The following is a 21,484-nucleotide window of genomic DNA, read 5'->3' on the forward strand; positions in this document are numbered from 1 at the left end:
AGAAAGCTGTTAATTTTGATCTAGCAGTGCTGTCACTCGCTCTGTTATACCTCAAAGAGAGCAAATGAAAAGGAAGAGGTACATATGGGCAGAAGATATTTATAGCACCTTTTTTGTGATAGCAAATAATTAGATATTGAGGGGGGATACCCATCAACTGGGTAACAGTTGAACAGATTGTGGTATATGAATGTAATGGAATACTGTTGTGCTATAAGAAATGAAAAGAGACATGGTTCAAGAAAACATAGAAAGTCATTTATGAATTGATGCAGAGTGAAAATGAGCAAAACTGGGATAATGATTTATATAATGATAGTAATATTCCAAAGACAAATAACTTTGAAAGACTTAATAGAGTGTTCAATACAATCATCCATTATAATTCCAAAGGATATGTGATGAAACATACCCTCCCCCTCCAAATAGAGAAATAATGGATTCATAGAGCAATCTGAAACTTATCTCCTCTTTTTTCTTTGTTTCCCTTCCTTTTTTTTTGGCTAATGTAGGAATTTGTTTTGTGTGACTTTACTTGTCTGTGCTGAGCTTTGTTTTCTTGCCTTCTCAATGGACAGAGGAGAAGGAAGGGAAAGAATTTAGAACTGTATGGGACAGTAATCTTTACCCAAATTAAAATCAGACTCTCAAGATTAAAGCAATAAAAAAGGATTTAATACAATTCCCAGGAAAGAGCAACTCTTGGCAGACGAGGTGCCAGTAGAGAAAAGCAAAGTGCAAACTACAAAGCACAAGACCATATCGACCCTTACCAGAAGGCCCCACTCCCCCACCTTTTCTCCCACTATCTCAGGGAGTCCAGGCTTACACCCTAAACTTGGAAATCTGCAGAAACAAAAGAATACTAGTATTTAAGTGCTCAAATGTTAATTAAAAGGTGGGGAAATGTTCATCCAAGACAGGCTTTAGCTACAGCTCAACTTATTATTGTAAAGCCTCAAGTTACAGTCAGGGCATGGGTCAAGGCCACATTCCCATGAGAGATCTTCATTCAGTTTATCCCATTCAGAACTCAAAATTGAATTTTACAAAAAGAAATAAAAAGAAGACAAGAGGGAATGAGATCACTTGTGCATATAAAGGGGTTGGCCTTAGCTGAAGAAGGGCTGCTGCGTTATGTGAGCCTGGAGGAAGGGGTGGATATTGACAGAAGGTATCTGGGTGGCTTAGATAAAGAGAAACCTGGAAGGGAGAGCACATGGTAACAGGAATCAGGGTCCTCAGTAAAATGTGAATATTTCAGCAGAGAGAGGAGGGCAAGAAGGAGCAGTGTTAAATGGAAGAATGAAGAAAAGTTTTGGAAGAACTGCTGTGGCACATGGGATAGTGAGTTAATTAAGGAATTATGTGAAGATTGTTTTGTCCTAGTGAGGGTTCAATTGAGGTTATGTGACATAAGGATGTGACTTTACCCTCTTCCTCTGTCTGAAAGAATCCCAAATCCTGTTTTATAGATTGATGTGGAGTCAGAGCCTAGTGTTAATTCCCCCATCCAGTCTCCCATCTAGGTAGCATCTTAAAGACATTCACAAAATAAATAAATAAAGATATTCACCACAGCCTTTGAGACAACCTTGATGGCAACTTAGTTTTCCCAGACTAGCTCAGAGGGAATTCTTAATAAATCTCATCATCTAACCCTCAACCTCTGGGTGTCTCCAGACAATCTTCTAAGATATTGATTAGCATCTCTTTAGCCTGGTACGTTCCATCTGGTTCCTAACCCCCCTTCTATTTTTAGCCTTTACAGCTCTAGTCTACCCTCAAAAGTAAATTTCTTCTATAAAAGATCTACTTATAATAAAAATCCTTGCTGAGTTCTCTTCAGGACTAAACCCACTCTGAGGTCATTTTCTCATCCTCATAATGCCTTCCCTTTAATGAGACTTTTCTTCTCATTCTAGCTAACTTTGGTCAGTCTAGCCTGCCAGACAATGCTTTCTCCCACCTCATGGAGAATTTCCTTTCTCCTGGTTAATTGAGTTCCTCTGGGGAACTTGTCTTTTTCTTTAGTCTAATTATATGTTTTTCACATTTACTATTCCTGGTGTCTATTGTATCTCTCCATTTTGTCTGTAAATCCTCCCTCTAAATAAATCTACCTTTTGCCAAAGAGAATGGTCATTATGAATTTGTCACACATTTATTTTGCATTGCTGTCCCAACCAGGCTATAAGTGAGCTTGATCTCGACCCCATCAGTGCGGTTTCATGATTTTTCTCAGCTCTGCTCCTCAGTGTGTGTCGCTGCAGAGGCAGTGGTTGGGGTCTAGGACACGGGCTCGCCAGGACAAGATTGCTGCTGATGTAGACCCTGGGCAATGGGCACTACCAAAAGGGAGGTTTGGGCATGGGAAGAATTCAGATGGCCACTTTTTTAGGGAAGAGGTTACAGACAAAAGGGGACACCAGGAGTGATAAATAAAAATTAGAGTAGGAGAGCACATGGCATACAAGGTCCTCAGCAGAAGGGTAGCCCTGTGAAATTGAGGCATTCCCATGGCTAGGAAGCTAAATCCTGAAAGGGACTTAGCACTCCAAAAGAGTGAGTCAGTTGTGAGGAGAAGTGGGGTGAGAGAGACACCCCCAAGTCACAGTGGGGTTAGGTGAGACCACGTGGCCTGGGGGAGGAGGAGGGAAAGACACTCTGAGGCAGAGGAGGTCAGCAGCCATGGGTTTGCCCACAGGTAGAACACGATGGGTTTCTAACAGGGCACAGCAAGGGAAGCCTGCTGGAGACCACTCCCAAGGATGGGACCACAGAGCTTAACTGATATCTATCATCAGAGACCCATTCTTTAGTTCTCTCTGCCCAACATGGACCTTGTGGCTGCTGTGATCAGGGGTCGGGGGTGAGAGGTATAGAATGGAACTGATGGATTGGGGAGTCATGGCCTGAGAAAGAATCGAGGACTTAAGGGTTTGGATGGGAAGGCATGGTGAAAAGGACTCAGTGTTAGAATGCAGGTGGGGAGCCAAAGTGGCAGCCGGTTGTGGTCAGACAAGAGTCTCAGTGTCCACCTGTGTGGTGTGCACTTTGGGATGGCTAAGGTCAAGGAGCTGGAGACTGCCTGACCACCCGAGGAGGGAGCAGAAGGAGTCGGGGAGCTCTGACATGGGGCTGTCACCCTTATGAGGCAGGAAGTTAGGAGGGAAGACGGGGAGGCAGGCTCTGGATTTGTGAAGGGAGAGCGGTGACTAAGACATGGGGGCATCCAAGGGGCCTTTTTGGGTCAACGGTCCCAAGAGGGGTGCCCAGGAGAGGCTGAGAGCAGCCTTAGGGTAAGAAGAAAACATTCCTGAGGCTCCTCCCAGACAGGTGGTCTGCCAGCCAAACACTGTCAACAGAGATGAGCCGAAGTTCATGGACTTGCCCCACATCCCACAGCAGGAATTAACCTGCTGGGACCCCTGCCTGCCTTTTGGAAGAGACCTCATGCTGATATATTCTGTCTGTCCTTCCCTCATTATCTAGGCCAGGATATTCCTGCAGGTCAGAATCCACGCCGTACTCAGTGTCCAGGCTCCCTCTCTTCTATTGATCAAGTCTGGTGGCTTCTAACCACCCCCTCTACTCCTCTCCTTCTCTTCCCCACCCCCTCCCGCTGCTAAACCTTTGCCTGCCTTTCAAGACCTCTTTCACTTGGTTCTCCTCCTCATCCTTTGCTCATGAGACGTGGGTTTTCTAGCTATTTCTCATGGCCACTCTCTCTCCTGCTGGCTCTCTCTGTCCCCTAGGGAGGAGGAGAAAGAGGACTTGTTCTGAAGCCAAAGGACCTGGATTCAAATTCTACTGCTGCTGATTAGTGCCATTAATCAAACCTCCCCAGGACTTTTCCCTAACTTGTTCTGTCTACTCCCCCACCTTCCTTGGCTTCTTGCAGTCCTCAGCTGAAATCCCTCCTTCGGCTGGAGGTCTTTCCTAGTCTCCTGAACTGTTATTGATCCCTTCTCTCTAAGACATCTTTGCATTTTCTCTGCATGTTTTATGTGTACTTAATTGCTTCTATATTGCTATCCTGACCTTCAGTAAACATGTGAACTCCTTGAATGTGGAGACTATGTTTTTGCCTTTCTTTATTATTTTTAGTGCCCAGAGCAGTGCCTGGCAATATAGTAAGCACTTAATAAATGCTTATTGACTATTGATTTCCTCTGTAATGTCCAAAACAAGGGATCTATGATAGACCTTCTATTTTTTTATTTGCTCTGACAATATTAAGAGTATTGTATTCAATTCTAGACCCTACATTTTTGGAAGAACATTGATAAGCTGAAATTATTCCATCACAATTATATATAACAACTTGTTCAGCCATTCCCCAATTGATGGACTTCCACTCAATTTCCAGTTCTTTGCTGCCATTAAAAAAAGCTGTTAGAAATATTTTTGTACACACAGGTGCCTTTTTGTACTGATATTGTATAATCATATGACCATTGTCATATCATAGTTTTATAGCCCTTTGGACATAATTCCAAATTGCTTTCCAGAATGACTGAATTAATATACAACTTTATCGATCGTACATTAGTGTTTTAATTTTCATATTCCCTCCAACATTTGTCATTTTCTTTTTCTGTCATATTAGCCAGTTTGACAGCTGTGAGGTAGTAACTTATTGTTGTTTTAATTTGCATTTTTGTCATCAGTAGTGCTTTATAGCACTTTTAAAAAATGATTATAAATAGCTTTGATTACTTTGTGTGAAAATTGCCTGTTTTGACCACTTATTAATTGAGGAATGGCTCTTATTTCTGTAAATTTGATTCCATTTTCTGTGTTTAAGAAATGAAGTTTTTATCAGAAACTCAATGTAAAAACATTTTTTCATAGTAATCATTAAAGTAAATCTATCTTTCCCTCCATCTTAATTTCCCCATTTATTCTAGTCACTCCCTTCTTTTATCTTCTCATTATCAGAGATTTTGCTTCTGACTTTTACCTCCCCTACATTGATCTTCCTTCTTTCAACTTCCTCTCATCCCTTTTCTTTTCTACTTTCCTATATGGTAAGATAGATTTCTACCCTCAACTGTTTGTTACTTTGAGCCAGTCCTATTGTGAGAAAGTTCATGTGTTCTCCCTCCCGTCTTGACTCATTTCAGGTCTCTTTTAAGCCAGAATTAATCCCATTCTATTTCTCCTTTTACCCTTCTCCCAGTGCATTTTCTTTCTCATCCCTTAATTTTTTTTTTTTTTTTTTTAGGTAGTCATACCTCTGCTTTCTGTTTATATATTCTCCTCTTAACTGCCCTAAATAATGGGAAAATTTTTAGGAGTCATAACATTTTTCCATATAAGGAAATAAACAGTTTAACCTTATCAAATCCCTTATGATTTCTCTTTCCCTGCTTATCTTTTTATGTTCTCTTTGTCTCTTTTATTTGAAAATCAGATATTTATTCAGCTCTGGTCTTTTCATCAGAAATGTTTGAAAGTCCTCTTTTTTCATTGAATGTCCATTTCCATTGAAGGACTATTCAATTTTTCTGGGTAGGTGATTCTTGGTGGTAATCTTAGCTTTTTTGTCCTATGGAATATCATGTTCCAAGCCCTCCCATCCTTTAAAGTCAAAACTATCCTGTTATTTTGACTGGCTCCACAACATTTGAATTGTTTTCTTTTTAGTTGCTTTGTAGTATTTTCTCTTTGGTCTGGAAGGTCTGGGATTTAACTATAATATTATTGGGAGTTTTCATTTTGGGATCTCTCTTCAGTTGGTAATCAATGGATTTTTTCTATTTTACTTTCTGGTTCTAGAATATCAGAGCAGTTTTCCTTGATAGTTTTTTGAAAGATGTTGTCTAGGTTGTGTTTTTGATCTATTTTCCAGGTCAATTGTTTTTCCAATGAAACAGTTCACATTTTCTTCTAGTTTTTCTATTCTTTTTGGTTTTGTTTGATTCTTTTTTGAAGTCTCATAAAATTATTAGCTTCCACTTGCCCAGTACTGACTTTTAAGGAATTATTTTCTTCAATGAGCTTTTGTATCTCCTTTTCCATTTGGCCACTTCTACTTTTTAAGGAATTGTCTTCAATAAATTTTTGTGTTATCTTTTTCCATTTGACCAATTCTGCTTTTCAAAGAATTCTCTTCATTGGGATTTTTGTATCTCTTACCTTTTGGCCTATTCTGTTTTTAAAGGTATACTTTGAAGGAAAGTATTTTTTGGTGCTTTCTTTACCAAATTGCTGGCTTATTTTTCATGATTTTCTTATATTTCATTTCTCTTCCCAATTTTTCCTCTATTTCCCTTGAATTGATTTTTAAAAATAGCTTTTTATTTTCAAAATATATACAGAGATAGTTTTCAGCATTCACCCTTGCTAAACCTTGTTTAATTTGATTTTTTAAATCCTTTTTGAGCTCTTCTGTGGCCTAAAATCAATATAAATGTTTTGGATGCAGGAATTTTGACTACTGTTGTCTTTGGAGTATGTGTTTTGATCTTCGTTATCACTATAGTAATTTTCTGTAGTCAGAATTGTTTTTTGTTTGCTCATTTTCCAGCCTGTTTCTCGACTTTTAACTCTTGTGTTAAAGTGGGGTTCTGCTTCCCAAGGAGAGGGAGCACTGCCGCAAGCTTCAGGGTTTTGATGCAAGTCTTTTCAGAGGCCTCTGTAAGTTTCTGGTTCTTCCTCTAAGGACAGATGCTTCTTCTCTGTACTGTGCACTGATTTATGAATGACCACAAGTCCCCTTATCTACCCAGCAATGGGAACAGGGTCCCTGCTCTGCTGTGGCCGTAAGCTCTGCTGTGCTAGGGCTCTTCCTTGCATTGGGACTGAGACCCAGGCAAAGCAACAGAGAGCCCTGGAAACCACCCCTGCCGCTGCTGACCTGATTGCCCTAAGTCCTCATTTACTGGGGCCTAGCCTGAACTGGCCTGGCCTATGCTGGCCTTCGTTACTCTCTCCCTTAGCACAACAGACTTTTCCTCTGATCTCCTAATTTGTCTGTCACCCCATCTTTTTGTGTGTTCTGCCTCTTTGGAATTTGTTTGGTCATTCTTTAAAAGTATTTGGAGGCGCGAAAGAACTCTGGGAAATGACTATGAACCATTACATAGAATTCCCAATCCCTCTATTTTTGTCCGCCTGCATTTTTGATTTCCTTCATAGGGTAATAGTACGCTATTTCAAAGTCTGATTCTTTTTGTTCAGCAAAATAACTGTTAGGACATGTATACTTATATTGTATTTAATTTATCCTTTAACATATTTAACATGTATTGGTCAACCTGCCATCGGGAGGAGGAGATGGGGAGAAGGAGGGGAAAAATTAGAACAGAAGGTTTGGCAATTGTCAATGCTGTAAAATTACCTATGCATATAACTTGTAAATAAAAAGCTATTAAAAAAAAAAGAAGAAAGAAAAAGAAAAAAAATATTTGGAGAGGCTTGAGGGAGAGCTAAGGCAAGTCCCTGTCTTTACTCTGCTCTTTCAGGGCTTTCTTTCTAAAATCATTTATGATCTGAAGTGTTAGGAGTGTCAGAGATCTTAGGGGCCTGCCCACTCAGCACCTACTCCTTTTTCACAGGTTAAATGCCCTGCCCAACGTCACATAGAAGCGGGCGTTGAACCCAGATCCTTTGATTCCAATTTTATTGCTAATGCTGCTGTACCTATAGTAAAAGAAAATAAAGGAGGGGAAATAGCAAACAGTTTTGAAAAAGTTGAATTCATTTTAAGTTATCTAGATCATTATGTAAGACTTAAAATGTGTTACATGTAGTTCATGGTAATCATGCAACCTTGGGTAATTTGTAAATCAATTAGATTGCACATATACAACCTGCTGTTATATCCGTGAACTTAAGTTGACTATTAATTTATGTCTTATCATTGCTAAGATAAATTAGATGAGATCAAAGGAAATTCTTTTAAACAAGTTCAGGGGAAGGGAAAATGGAAGGGAAAATTCATGTCTGAACTTTGGGCATGCCTTAAGATAAGGCATAGAAGGCACCTAGCAGATAGGCAGCTTTTAATACATTTACATACTGGTACATGACAGCTAGGGGGATGCATATAAGTGCTCTTTTGCCCACCTTCTCCAGTTTTTTGTTATCATTACCTGAAAACATCTAGGTGGAAAGAACATGGGTCTAGGAGTCAGAAAGATCCAAGTGTAAATATTTCCACCTAGTTTTGTGACCCTGGGCAAGACATCTAATCTCTACCTGCCTTAGTTTCTTCAGTTGTAAAATGGGATACCTGTAAAATGCAGGTACCTCCCACGGTCTTGTGAGGGTCAAGTGGGATGATAGTCATAAAGTATTTAGCATGGTGCTAAACTCCTTTCCCTTCACACCTATTACCTTTTTTCAGGCAACATATTCCAATGCTTTCAATTCTCATTTTTGTTAAATTCATTTAATTTTTTTTTTTCAAAAGGAGCTAATGATTGAATTCAACTTGAGAGAATTAGCAATAGTAAACATGTCTTATAATTTAATCATTGTGCTAAGTGCTAGGGGCTTTTTCATAGACATATTCAAAGGGGCTATTTGTAGACATATTTAGGGAATATCTATTCCTAAGAACTTGACAGTTTTATGTTTAGTAGTATTGGTTGTAAATATAGAAAGTCAGAGAAGTGAAAGCTTAACTATAGTCCAGAGGAAGTGGGATAAATTTCATCGATGGAATAAGACCATTTGAAGGATAAGCAAAAGAGAAGTGGTCTCAATTTGGATAATAGCGTGGGCAAAGTCTGGAGTGGAACATTGGCTTGGTCCATGTAAGGACCAGTTGTCAAGTGTCAAGGAATAGTGGTCAGGGAATATGCTATCAGGCCAAACTTTTTAAAGAAAAAGTCTAAGAAGTGTTTGTTCACAGAAGTTCTTTTCATATAGGTTAACTTGAAGCAAATTTAATCAAAATTTATTGTTACATAAGTAATAATCTTCATTTTTTAATTCAGTTTTTAAGATGCTTCTTAGTATTTTAATATATTTACAGATCAGTAACTTTTACTGAAGAAATCAGTATCAAATCTCATAATATTTTATATGCTCTTTCATCTACTCTAGGTCAATGAATACCTTTTTGATAATATATCTCATAATCCTTATTTCTGAAGCCATCATCAGTACAATATTGAAATATACATGGCAAGCAGAAGAAAAATGGGATGAACCTTGGTATAATCAGAAAACAGAGCATCAGCGAAATAGCAGTAAGGTACTGTCATCTCTGCCCTTCTGGAATGAGGAGATATTGTGTCTCTGGTAGAGGGAATCTAGGAATACGATGACTCCTCTGACACCACCCAAAGGTTTGTCATTGACAAGTTGCTACTGAAGAACAGTAGCTCCCTCAGCTATGTAAGTGTCCATTTGGCAAAAGCTATAGGGCTGATACCATCCCTCATTGTCAGCATGGAGGAGCTAATGGTGATTTGACTTTCCATAGAGCTTTGAATTCCAGATACTTTGATAAAGAATAGAGAGAGATTATTTCTGTGCTTTTAAATGTATACTTTAAATAAATTAAATGGATATATAAATATATCCATGCTCTTTTTTTAGTGGTTAAGTTTTTCCTAATACAGGAAATAATTTCCTATAATTATTTATAATAATTACATTATTATAAATAATAAACAATTATTTACTATAATAAATAAATATTCCTAAATAATATTTCCTAATATTAGGAAGTAAGAATTTAGGAATTAAGGAATTAAATTTAGAATAAGAATTAGGAAATAAGGGGTAATTTTAGAATTTCTTCTGTGTTTTAGTATACTTCATTTTACAATTTGATAGGCCAAAGAAGAGAAATGATTTTTTTTTTAATGTAAAAAAAATTGCTAAGATTTTTTTTTCATTTTATGTCTTTTTACCATAAAGGCGCAGTCTGAAATGATTTTTGAGATTAACTCTCAAATCTGCTATTATAAATTTCTTCTCAAATCAAAAAATTAATGTTATAAAGCACTTTTAAGTAATTTAACCCAATGATCAAAGAAAAAAATGTAGAAATTAGTCAGATAATAAGATATATGTATTTTTCATACTGTAATTCATCAATGTGGATTTTTCATTTCCCACAAATAGATATTGAATTTTTTTTCATGCTGTTAAAATGAAATACTGTTACACATTAAATTCTGAATATCATTATGAAAAGTAGCAATTAATGATTTGGGGGAGGGGGATAGTCAACTTCTATCTCTGAGAGTGGAGTTTAGGAGCAAACCTTTGAAATCCTCAGGTGATATAGAGCCTTGAGAGTAACCTTACCCATTTTAGAAATCGTTGCCAAGAGGCTCAATGCCCCTGCCCTCTTTGGCAGCCTTAAGAATAAATCAGATGGCCTTAGAGAATAAGATATGAAAACGTGAGTCATTGCCATGAGACTAATGGCCCACATGGTCAGGAGCTGAAGTAGACATACATCTCTCAGAGTTTTCTATAAGGATGTTTGTTCCTGTGCATTTTTTCTTATGTAAATCTTTTTTTTTCCCCTCCACAGATTCTGAGGTTTATTTCTGACTTCCTTGCTTTCTTGGTGCTCTACAATTTTATCATTCCAATTTCGCTCTATGTGACAGTCGAGATGCAAAAATTCCTTGGCTCATTTTTTATTGGCTGGGATCTTGATCTTTATCATGAAGAAACAGATCAGAAAGCACAAGTCAATACTTCAGATCTAAATGAAGAGCTGGGACAGGTGAAGATGATTCTTTCATTTCCAGTGGCATTTTTATTGCACGGTGCATGGCTTGTACAATTGCCGTTAAGTGTTTTGAGTGGTAGGAAATGCATCATGTAACAAAGAACCAAAAAAGCCCCAGATACTTTCCTCTCTGCCTAAGCTCCTGTCTGCATTCATCCTTTTTAAGATCATTACTGTTCTCTGGAGAGTTTTCTCCCCACTATACAAGCTTATTCCTTTCTTGTCTCGATGGAGGGCCTAAACTCTGGTGGTTTTCTTCAGCTCGTTACTTCATTGGGATCCACACTTTAGCCAAGCTTCCATGTCGTGTTGTCCAATGCCTTGGTCTTTCTCTCTTTACACACAAACATCTGTTACTTTAGTCCTCATTTTTTTTTTATTGATTTATTTTTGGGGAACGTGTTTCACTACCATCTTATCATTAATATTGAAGAATATTACATTGTCTTGATGTTGGATTTGTGTTATCATTTTCGATACACTTTCTTCTTCACCTCTTTAGTGTCATTTTTGCCACTGGGTATCTCTTAGTTCATGTCTTTCCTTATGGACCTCCTCCTCCTGATCTAATCTGATTGCAATTACTATAGTTACTTTGTGTGCTGGGTGATAGCTTTCTCTTTGCTCTCAACTTTCAGTTTTGTGCTTTAGGATGTCCTTTGTGTAAGCACATATGTGCATGCGCATACACGCACGTACACGGGTATTCAGTTGGACTTGGAATCTCCAGCTTTGCAAGTCATGACAAAAGAGCTTCTTTTCATCTGATCCATCTTTCCATTGTCATGGGTCTTCCCAGATAGCTCTTATATTCTCCAAAAAAGAACGTGAATATTACCTTCAATTTCTTATTGATTTTGTTGATCAGTTTCTTCAGTGTTTTGCAAATCTTGACTTTTTAAAAAAAAATTCTTATGATATCATCTTCATAATTAAATCCTCAGACCAGTCTATGCTTCTTTCGCTTCTTCCCACCTTTTCCCACACTAGATATACCCAGAGGCCTCCAAACATCCTTGTTTTGTGTCAGAGAATGCTGAAAGTCCTATAGCAAAGTAGAAGTCTACTCTGGCTAAACATGAGCTATAAATGCCACATCTCAGCCAGGTCCAGAAGTGTGATTATCACACTTCTGTGTATTTTGAAGCATGACAGAAATTGGTTTTTTTTTTTTTGGTTTATTTGTTTTGCTGTGTTGTGTCTTTTACTATTGTCATTATTTAATTGCTTTTGTTGTGTAAACACCAGCATCAATGGCAACTTAGTAAGGAGCTCTTGAAGTTCAAAATTTGGTTTATTTGATTGTTTTTACAAGACTGAGCTTGCCATTATAAAAATAAGGTTGGTTAATGAATATTTTTTATTGTGATATTTCACATTTTTCTAGGTGGAATATGTGTTTACAGATAAAACTGGAACTCTAACTGAAAATGAGATGCAGTTTCGAGAGTGTTCGATTAATGGCATAAAATATCAAGAAATAAATGGCAGACTGGTACCAGAGGGACCCACACCAGAATCCTCAGAAGGTTTAGCATACTTTAGAAGCTTAGCCCATCTCAGCACCTCAGCCCATCTTGCAATTGGTTCTGAAACTGAAACTGAACTAGTAAGCAATATTTTCCCTTGTTGCATTCAGATTAATTCTTATTTGCATTTTACAATGGAAATACTTTATTTGGGGGCTGATGAGAAGGAATGGTGCATTTTCAATCCCAACCCTTTTTATAAAGTGCTAATAATTAGTCACTTCATTAATTTGAGGGCCTGTGATTAGTTGGTCAGGGTCTTTACTTGTCTGTCTTTGCATCTTTCCCTCTCCTCCCCTGAACAAACGCACACATACTTACATATTACACACACATCACACAATATCATACACATATCACACACACATATTACATACACACATATACCATTCACTCACACATTGCATATACCCATTCTACACACTCACATGTTGCACAGTACACATTACATACATATTACATATACAATATTATACGCATACACATATATCATACACACTCAACACACATGTCCCTTTAGGATTTTAATACATTTCTGTGTTTGAAAAAGGACGCTGCTGGTGAGCAGCCTCCAGGGAGGGATTAGCTTTCCTAGGCTTGCAATCCGGCCTGAGGCAGGGCTCGCTTTTTCTGGTGGGTGGGAGCTGCTGGGATCTCTGCCTAGACTTAGTGTCCTAGTCCTGGAGAGCAGGCATTTGTGGAGGTTTGGTTCTCAGCAGGCTCCCTGCTCTGCTGGGAAGTCCTGGCCCAGCCAATCTGCCGTAGTCTTTGTTCTGGAAAAGGCGGCCTAGTGCTGCTGGTAGTGTTGGAGCCTCATCTCTGTCTCCAGAAAGGGGCCTGTGCCTATCCTGATAGTTGGGTGTGTGTTTTCATTAGCTGGAAAATAGGATCCCAAAGAGCAGGTTCCAGAGGGAGAGCAGTAAAAAGTCCGTAAGCGTTAAGAGTCTTACTTGAAAAGGTCTTTCATCAAGAGTTAATTTTCCATTTACGAGTCTAATCAGAATCTAGCAGATTATTTAACAACCACGTATTACAATTAATATTCAGATTTTCTGAAGTCTTGTTCTGAATTCAATTTTGACAACTTTATATTAAATAGCGTCTTTTCAAACTTTTATTTTCTGGGCTGTAGTCTGGCAGTAAGTACTGTTTGTCTCAAATGTGCATTATGTTTCTACAGATCAAAGAACAAGATCTCTTCTTTAAAGCAGTTGGTCTCTGTCATACGGTGCAGATTAGTAGTGGTCAATCTGAAGGTCTTGGGGATGGCCCCTGGCACCCCAATGCAATATCCTCACAGTTGGAGTACTATGCTTCTTCCCCAGATGAAAAGGCCTTAGTTGAGGCTGCTGCGAGGTAAGTAGGTAGAGAGTACATCTATTATACAGAGAGTCTTCATCCAGAAGTGTGCGGCCCTTAGGTCACATTAAGGCTGGCAGAGGACCTTCCACCGTTCTCTCTTGCCAACCCTTTCTCTTTTTATATATGAGATAACTGAGGTCCAGAGACTTAGGCATCAAGCTGAAATGAGGGCCCAGGACTCCTCATTCTTTCCCCATGGCTCTCACTGCACCACCCTGGCTCTTAACTATATGCCTCCTTGGGTTCCTGGAGAAAAAAAGGGGGGAAGTACATCTTATAACATATCTTCATGCATCTTTTTTTAGTAAATTGGGACTGGGCTAGATTTTTTTGCCTGTGATGGGCCCATTCAAAATATTAAATATATTTTAAATTATAGTATAGCATGCATGAAAAGATAGGGAGTTGGTGATTGAGTGTGGGGCTGAAGGGCAAGAACATTTATTGGGCAAATTAATTCACCTGTTTATATTACATTATTGTACATATATTAATTCAACTGTTTCCAAATTTTGGCCATCTGTGATGTACATAGTCATAGGTTGTAATACATTTGGCTTCCAAGAATCTTGTACTGGTAATTCTGTGCTATCAAAATCATTGGTACATATGTGTTGATAAGATTTATAAACTTTTAAAGGTTCTACTTTTTCAAGGTATTCGAGGATTTAGAGTTTAAAGTGAGTTTTACTAAGCCTGAAAATTGTTACAGATGAATGTACAGGTTTAAGATTTATTGTGTCATGAAGATATTTGTGTTTGAATCCAATTAGAGCAAAATTTGACTAAAGGTATTTTTGGGGAAGACTTATATGAGGCCATTTCTTGAAACTGTAGCTTAAGAAACAAGTACAGAATAGTCATCTTTAGCTAATAATTTTAGTGCAAAATTCTTGATAAAATTAATTTTTAAAGTTCTGAAAATAACCAGGTGTTACTAATCAAATTGACAAAGAAGAGTCTTAAATGTATTTTTTGATAAGTATTTCAAATACTTATTCAACTAAAACTACAATGATGTGTCATTATAAAACATTAAACATTACTCCATGGAATTGTATATTTCGCTCCCTTTAAATTTAGAATTGGTGTCGTATTTATGGGCAGCACTGAAGAAACTATGGAAATTAAAACCCTTGGAAAAGTTGAAAGGTAATACTATCTAACTATTTTTATTTTCTAATTATTAATGGCATGTTATTCATCATATAGAATAAAATCTGTGTTATGTTTTGCTGTGTGAATGCAATCATAGAGGTAATTTTCTTCAGTCCTCTGATTATTAATTTCAAGTAATTATAAACAGTGAAGCATGCATGCCAAATGTGTCCCCAAACATTGTTATATTTTGTCCTTCATGGAATCCAGATACAAGAAAGGAGTGAGGATCAGATGAGCTCTTATTTTTGTCCCAAGTGTGCAGCCACAGTTCTTGACACAAAGTGGGCACTCTATAAGCGCTTCTTGCCTTCCCTTTCTATTGCCCTATTTGTTGTAACATCACCTTACTCACTCTTAAAGACATTCCCCAATTATCGTTTCTAGCATTGAGTGAACATCAATGTTAATCCTAGTTTTAGACAAAAATTTTATAAGCTCTGATTATCCCTCCGCTCATGGATGTCTTATTGTGTGAAAGTGTCCTGAGTTCTTCAAAGCTAGGAAAACCTAGTGGAAGCGGTGGCAGGCATCCCCAGACCCCAGCGATGGTCATTGGGTCTGATGCCGAGCCATGGGGTAATGTGACAGAGATACTTTTTTAAGCCATAAAAACTGTTTTAGTGCTTTTTACCGATTTCCTGAGGAACTTTGATTTTCATTTGTGGGGGCAGTCTTCTTATCGATAACAGCAAGTTATCATAACACAGGATCAAAAAGCAAATGCTTTTTACTAGAATATCCTCATTTTTAAAAAATAATCACATAAAAGCCCTTCCTTCTATCTTTGATCACTTTAGTTTTTCTTCCATAGATTTTCTCTAGTTGTCAATTCTTGGAAGTTTTCCAAATGTGTACCTTAGTTTGTTATGAGAATAAGGTTTTGGAGAAGTATTTTTTGCCTTTTGATAATGCCCAGTGCTTTGTTGGTCTAGTTAATATCCTTTGGGCTCAATGACTTTATGGAATTCTGTAATAACTTCTAGATCATTTTTTTGGGAAACGTAACAAATGTCTCAGAGTCTATCATTCTAATATAGTTGATTTAATAGCCTGTTATTCTTGCTACAGTCAGATTTTCTGGTTTTTAAAAGTATGATACCTTTATCAGATAGCCTGTTTTCTTTCTGTTTTTCCAGGTACAAATTGCTTCATGTTCTGGAATTTGATTCAGATCGTAGACGCATGAGTGTGATTGTACAATCTCCTTCAGGTATATAATCAAATAACCTACAATTTTTAACTTGTAAAATATTTAGAATAATAAAATATCAGGATTGTAAGAGGAAGAATTTAAGAATCAGAAGATTTTTTTTGTCCCATTCCTGAAAAAGAACTCCTTTACAGTCATACAAACAGATCATCCAGCTTCAATTTATGAACTCACTACCCCTTTAAGCATCTTACTCCACTTTTGTATGACAAGCTTGTTGCAAAGTATTTGTTTTCATCAAATTGAAATCCTTCTCTTTACAACTTCTACCTTTCATTCTATGTTTTGCACCCTGGACCTAAACAAAGTTCTTTTAATTTCTTTTCCATATGAAAGCCCTTCAAATAATGAAAAAATTTTTACCATGAGTCTTCTCTTCCTCCCTACTCCCCAAAGTATTCTCTTCAGACTAAATAGACAATCCCCATTTCTTTCAATTGGTCCTTAGGACAAGATATTTAGGCCTTTCACAATTCTGTTGGCTCTTTCCTAGGTGCTCCCCCGCTCACCAGTTACAGGGCACCCAGGACGATATATTTTAAGTCTGGTCTGAATGGCAGAAATCAGTGATGGCTCTCAAGTTCTGGATGCTATTACTTCTTCATTAATTTAACTTCATATTATGTTCTCTTTTTTGGCTGTCATCTTATACTGTTAATGCCTTGAATTTCCACTCAAACCCCCCAAAACATTTTCATATGAACTATTTTTTTAAATACATCCATTATCTTTTAATAGCAAAATTTATTTTTTAATCCTAAATGTATGATCTGACATTTATATGTATTAAATTTGGTCTTATTAGATAGATTTTATGCAACAAGATCTTTTTGTGTATTGACTATCATCCAACATCCCAGCTATCCTTCTCAGATTTGTTTTTGTGTGCAAATTTGATAAGATGGTTTTCTCTTCTGATTTATCCAAACAATTGATAAAAATGCTCAGTGGCATAAGGCCTGCTTGGGCTAGACCCTGAGGAGTGCTTTACAGAGACCCTCTTCTAAGGGAGCTCTCAGTCATGAAAGACAAGACAAGCCTCGGGGCTTCCCCTTAAAGGAAGGAGTTCTGAGTCTACCCAGCTGTGTTACAGTCTAGTCTGGAGCCTTTCTGTATTGCCACCTACCTGTTGGACATTTCCAACTGCATTTCCAGAAGGCATTTCAAAATCAGCATGTCCATCACAGAAGTCATTTTCTTTTCTCTCATAATGCAATATATTGTTCCAAACCTCTTTGTTTCTATCTAGCCTGCTATCATTCTCCCCTAGCCCCAGGTTGATACCTCAGGGTCATCCTCCCCTCTCCCTAAGACACTCTACATGTCCAACTGGCCATTTTAATTTCACACCATCTCTTTGGGCTCCCTTCAGAATACTTACCACTACCCTCATGGAGACCCTCTCCTCCTCTCAAGCTAAGTCAAGTCAAGTCATCAGGCATTTATGCAGCACCTTCTGGCTGCCAGACCCAGCCAGTCCTTGCCACAAGCCCCTCCAGCTCCCATCTCTGTGCCTCTTCTTTGGGTGTTCCCCTTCCTGGAGTGCTTCCACTCAGGTCCTCCACCCCCCAGCAAAAGGCCTGTCCAGATTGCCCTGTCTAGTCCCTTATCTCAGATTTCAACATCTTATTCTGTTCTTTTCTTTTTCAAATGAACATGTGGGTCATTAGAGATCTGAGTTCAGATCCTTCTCTAATGTTGCTACCTCTGCAATTTGGGTAGGTTGTTTGGCCTCCCTGTGCATCCAACTGCCTGCTCTCTGAGGTTCCCTTCCAACTCTAGGTCCAGGATACTAGGATGATTTTTTTGACCAAAATAAAACAGACAAAAGTAGAGAAATTTACTATGATTTAAGAGTTATGGTCCTTCTGTGGTTCTTCTTTTTTCCTGTAGTAGAGCTTCAAAAACTATCTTTGTCCTCTGTTTTTTATGACTTTTAAATACTTGCAACATTCTCAATCACAATCCAAAGGAAATACTGATTTCTTCTCCCCTCCCAGGTGAGAGACTCTTGTTTTCTAAAGGAGCGGAGTCTTCAATTCTTCCAAACTGTATTGGTGGTGAAATAGAGAAAACAAGAATTCATGTAGATGAATTTGCTTTGGTGAGTATAAATTGCAATAACAGCTAAAATATATCAATAATGTACATGCTGGGTCTTAGATTTTTTATTATTATTATTTTTTTGCTTAGTAATTTATCAAAAATTTAGAGAAATACTTTTTTCATGACATTTACTTGACTACAAATGCTTTTATAACATAGTTTTTAACTTAGGATTTTAGAAGGTTTTCTATGTGAATATTTTGTTTAAATAAAAGATTGTCTATAACTTAGGAACAAATTTGAAAGTTATTTGTCTATCAATTTGAGATGTGGTGCCCCTTTTCAGAAAGCTTAATGAGGAGCCAGAGTACCATGGCAGTCTGGCTGGAAGGGGCCGCTGAAGCTCTCGTAGCTTGCCGTCTGCTAAGAGGGTATCTCTTCCTTCTCTGCTTCGAGATGCTAAAGCCATGGAGGCCCCAGGGGCTCTCCGAAGTTCACCAGAGGGGTATGTGACAGAGCCAACTTATGAGTGTAGCTTTCTGGCGCCACTTCTATTCAGAGCTCTTTCTATTCATCCAGACTGCCTTCTTCCCTCTGGTGAAGGACCATGTTGTCTTGTTTAGGATACTAGTGACCCCAGGAACCCCTCATTTTACAGAGGAGGGAACTAAAATGTAGAGTGAAAGTGAAGTGTTCTAGGCTGCTCATGCTCACACAGGCCATAAGTGGAAAAGCTGGGCTTTGCCCTCAGGTCTTTTTCCTTCAAATCTGGCACATTTCCCACTGCACTGTATCTTAAGGAAGGGCCATGAGATAATTGAGGATATGTAGCTCAGAGAAGAAGATGCCCATGTGGGGCATAGTAGCCACTGCCTCAGATTTGAAGAGCTTTCAAGTAGAAGAAAGATCAGACTTGCCATCCTTGGCCCATCAGGCCAGAATCCAGAATATTCAGTGGACATTGTAAGGGGTAAGATGTTGGGGTTGCAGGGGCTGAGTTTAATGTAAGAAAAAACTTCCTACCGGTAAAGCCATTCAGAATGGGCTATCTATGGAGATGGTGGGATCCCCTTTGTCAACAGTCCTTTGAACAAAGACTACTTTATGGAATGGGCCAAGGGTTTGGAACTGAGCACCCTGAGGAGTCAAAGCAGCTCTCCCTTGGTTTCCCCTGTGAGTCAGCTTCTGTCAGCTTACAGATTCTGACAGCTGTCAGATTACAATTAAGGAATCCGAAAGGCTATTTCTTCTGTGTGCAAGAACCCCCCCCCCCCCCAACCATTGCCAGTCTTCTGCTTCTAAGTCAAAAGTCTCCAGTTTTTGGTGTGTGTTTGCTTTTTTTTCCCCCCTCACAGCTTCTCAGAGAGTTCAGGGATATAGAAGTGTTCATTTCTCTTTGTAGACATAGTTGCTTTTAAAGGAACTTTAAAAGGATTTGTAAGTCAGGGATTTCCTGTAGTTTACAAATTGATATGTTTCTAAGTCTCTATTTCTCAGATTCTAATTTTTTGAGGGAAAGAACATTGGTGGATTTTCTTGGGAAGGCATGTAGACAGATAATTCTTTGTACTTTTATTTCATTAACTAACTTCAAACTAATACATTACCTCAAAAATCATATCTCCCAGTGTATAGGGATCATTTTATAGCTTTCTAAGTTATTAAATGAAGCTATGTAATGTGAGTATTAAAAAAAAAATATCCTTGTATTGACATCGTATGTCAATGTTTGCAAAGGGCACTGTCATCTCATTTGAATCTTACAAAAAGAAAGGTAGCAGCTATTAATATATATCTCTTACAACAGTACTGAAAGCAAAATTAAGTGACTTGCTTAGTAATACACATTGAGTAACAAGCTGAAGCAGAATTTGAATTCAGGTCTTCTCAGTGTTTCATCTGCCATACCTACCATTCCATTAAAATGTTGTTGTTTTTAATTATTCTGTTTCACACCACCGATGTGCTAGATGCTATACTGAAAAGTGAAATAATTCTACAATAATGCTTTTGAAAACTTAACTAAATTTGAGAAACAGAATGCAAACTTTCAGAATACACTTAGGAGGCAAGGTTACTGACAGATAGCATTTAATTACTCCGGTGTTACATTAAAGAACAAAAAGAAAGAAGAAAAATTCAACAGAAACGCACAAGTGGAGTAATTTTTGCAGAAAAAGGTCAGACTAGAGAGGGAAAATGAAATTAGAGAACATTGTAAGCAGTTAATAGAGACAGATGATATTGATGATCATAATGTCAGAAGTCATGCGCATTGAAGTTAAGTTCCCTAGGATCAGCATGAAACTTTGGAAATGAGGTGGGGAAAAGTTTCATTGCTAAAAAGAGAGTAGATTTAGAGACACCTTATGGAGATAGAGAAGCAGAAAGCAAAAAGAACCCTCAAGCAAAAACTGTGAAAGAAGAAAAAAGGAGTGAGGTCTTTCAGGGAGAGAGTATTCAGAAAAAAAAAAAAGCTAAGGGCATGTAAGAACTGAGTCAGTTAAAGATTCAGGTTTCACCAAATCTGTGGAGGTTGAATAGGAGACAAAATTACAGTTCCAGAAAGAGTCAAGGAGGAAGAGAGAGAGAGTGTGTGTGTGTGTGTGTGTGTGTGTAAGAGAGACAGAGAGAGAGAAATGGAGTTGATAATGGTTTATATTAATAACAGCTAACCTAGCTTGCAAAGCACTGTTTGCTCTTTTGATCTTCTCTAGAATACTAGGAAGCAAATGCTATAATTCTCATTCTATAGATGATGTACCCAAGGCTGAATGCTGACCAGCATTTGTCCAGCATTGTCCAGCCATAGTGTCTGAGGCTCAAATTCTAGTCTTCTCAAGTCCTGAGTCCAATTCTCTGATAGTGAATTAAGTTGTGCTGATAAAATGTTTCTGCTAACCTTTACACTATTATGTTGAAACAGTCACATCCCTCTTCTTGCCAAGACCAAAGCATCAACTCATTTCTTTCCAGTTTTGGTCCTTCAGTTGGTCCTTTTTTTCTAAATTTCAGTCTTTTTATATCATCTGGGTCTTTCCCTACTGTCTTCAAACATATCTTCCCCATCCTTATAAAAGCTTGACCCAACTATCACCTCAACTTAACATCCTGTATCTTTTTTTCTAGAAAAAAATTGCCTCCACCTCCTCCCCTTGCATTCTGACTTCCAATCCTACCACTCATTGGAGACTGCTTCATGATCTCTTAGTTGACAAATCTGATGTTCTTTCTGCAGGCCTCATGTTTCTCTCAACCTTTCTGCACTGTTTCACGCTGGAACTACTCTGTTCTCTTAAATATCTTTTTCTTTGAGTTTGTGTGTACTATTCTCTGCTGGTTCTCTTGCTGCTGTCTGGCGGAGCCTTCTTGGTTTATTTTGAGGACTAGGTCTCTTCCAAAGCTCTTTCCCCAGGACTTTGTCCTTGGCTCTTTTTGTCTCCCATCTCTTCCCTTTCCTTCCCC

The 21,484-nt window shown here is 38.1% G+C and overlaps 1 protein-coding gene across 5 annotated transcripts in view; it reads left to right on the forward strand.

The window, feature by feature from the left end:
• Positions 1–21,484, forward strand: part of ATP11B (ATPase phospholipid transporting 11B (putative)) — a 123,745-nt gene that overhangs the window by 62,694 nt on the left and 39,567 nt on the right. For all 5 annotated transcript variants that reach the window (XM_051983239.1, XM_051983236.1, XM_051983238.1 and 2 more), the window contains 7 exons: positions 9,061–9,211; positions 10,508–10,705; positions 12,099–12,320; positions 13,421–13,596; positions 14,686–14,754; positions 15,900–15,973; positions 17,974–18,077. In XM_051983239.1, coding sequence (XP_051839199.1) covers positions 9,061–9,211; positions 10,508–10,705; positions 12,099–12,320; positions 13,421–13,596; positions 14,686–14,754; positions 15,900–15,973; positions 17,974–18,077 — 994 coding nt within the window. The remainder of the gene's footprint in view (positions 1–9,060; positions 9,212–10,507; positions 10,706–12,098; positions 12,321–13,420; positions 13,597–14,685; positions 14,755–15,899; positions 15,974–17,973; positions 18,078–21,484) is intronic.

The sequence above is a fragment of the Antechinus flavipes genome, chromosome 3 (genome assembly GCF_016432865.1).
Source record: "Antechinus flavipes isolate AdamAnt ecotype Samford, QLD, Australia chromosome 3, AdamAnt_v2, whole genome shotgun sequence".
Taxonomy (NCBI): domain Eukaryota; kingdom Metazoa; phylum Chordata; class Mammalia; order Dasyuromorphia; family Dasyuridae; genus Antechinus; species Antechinus flavipes.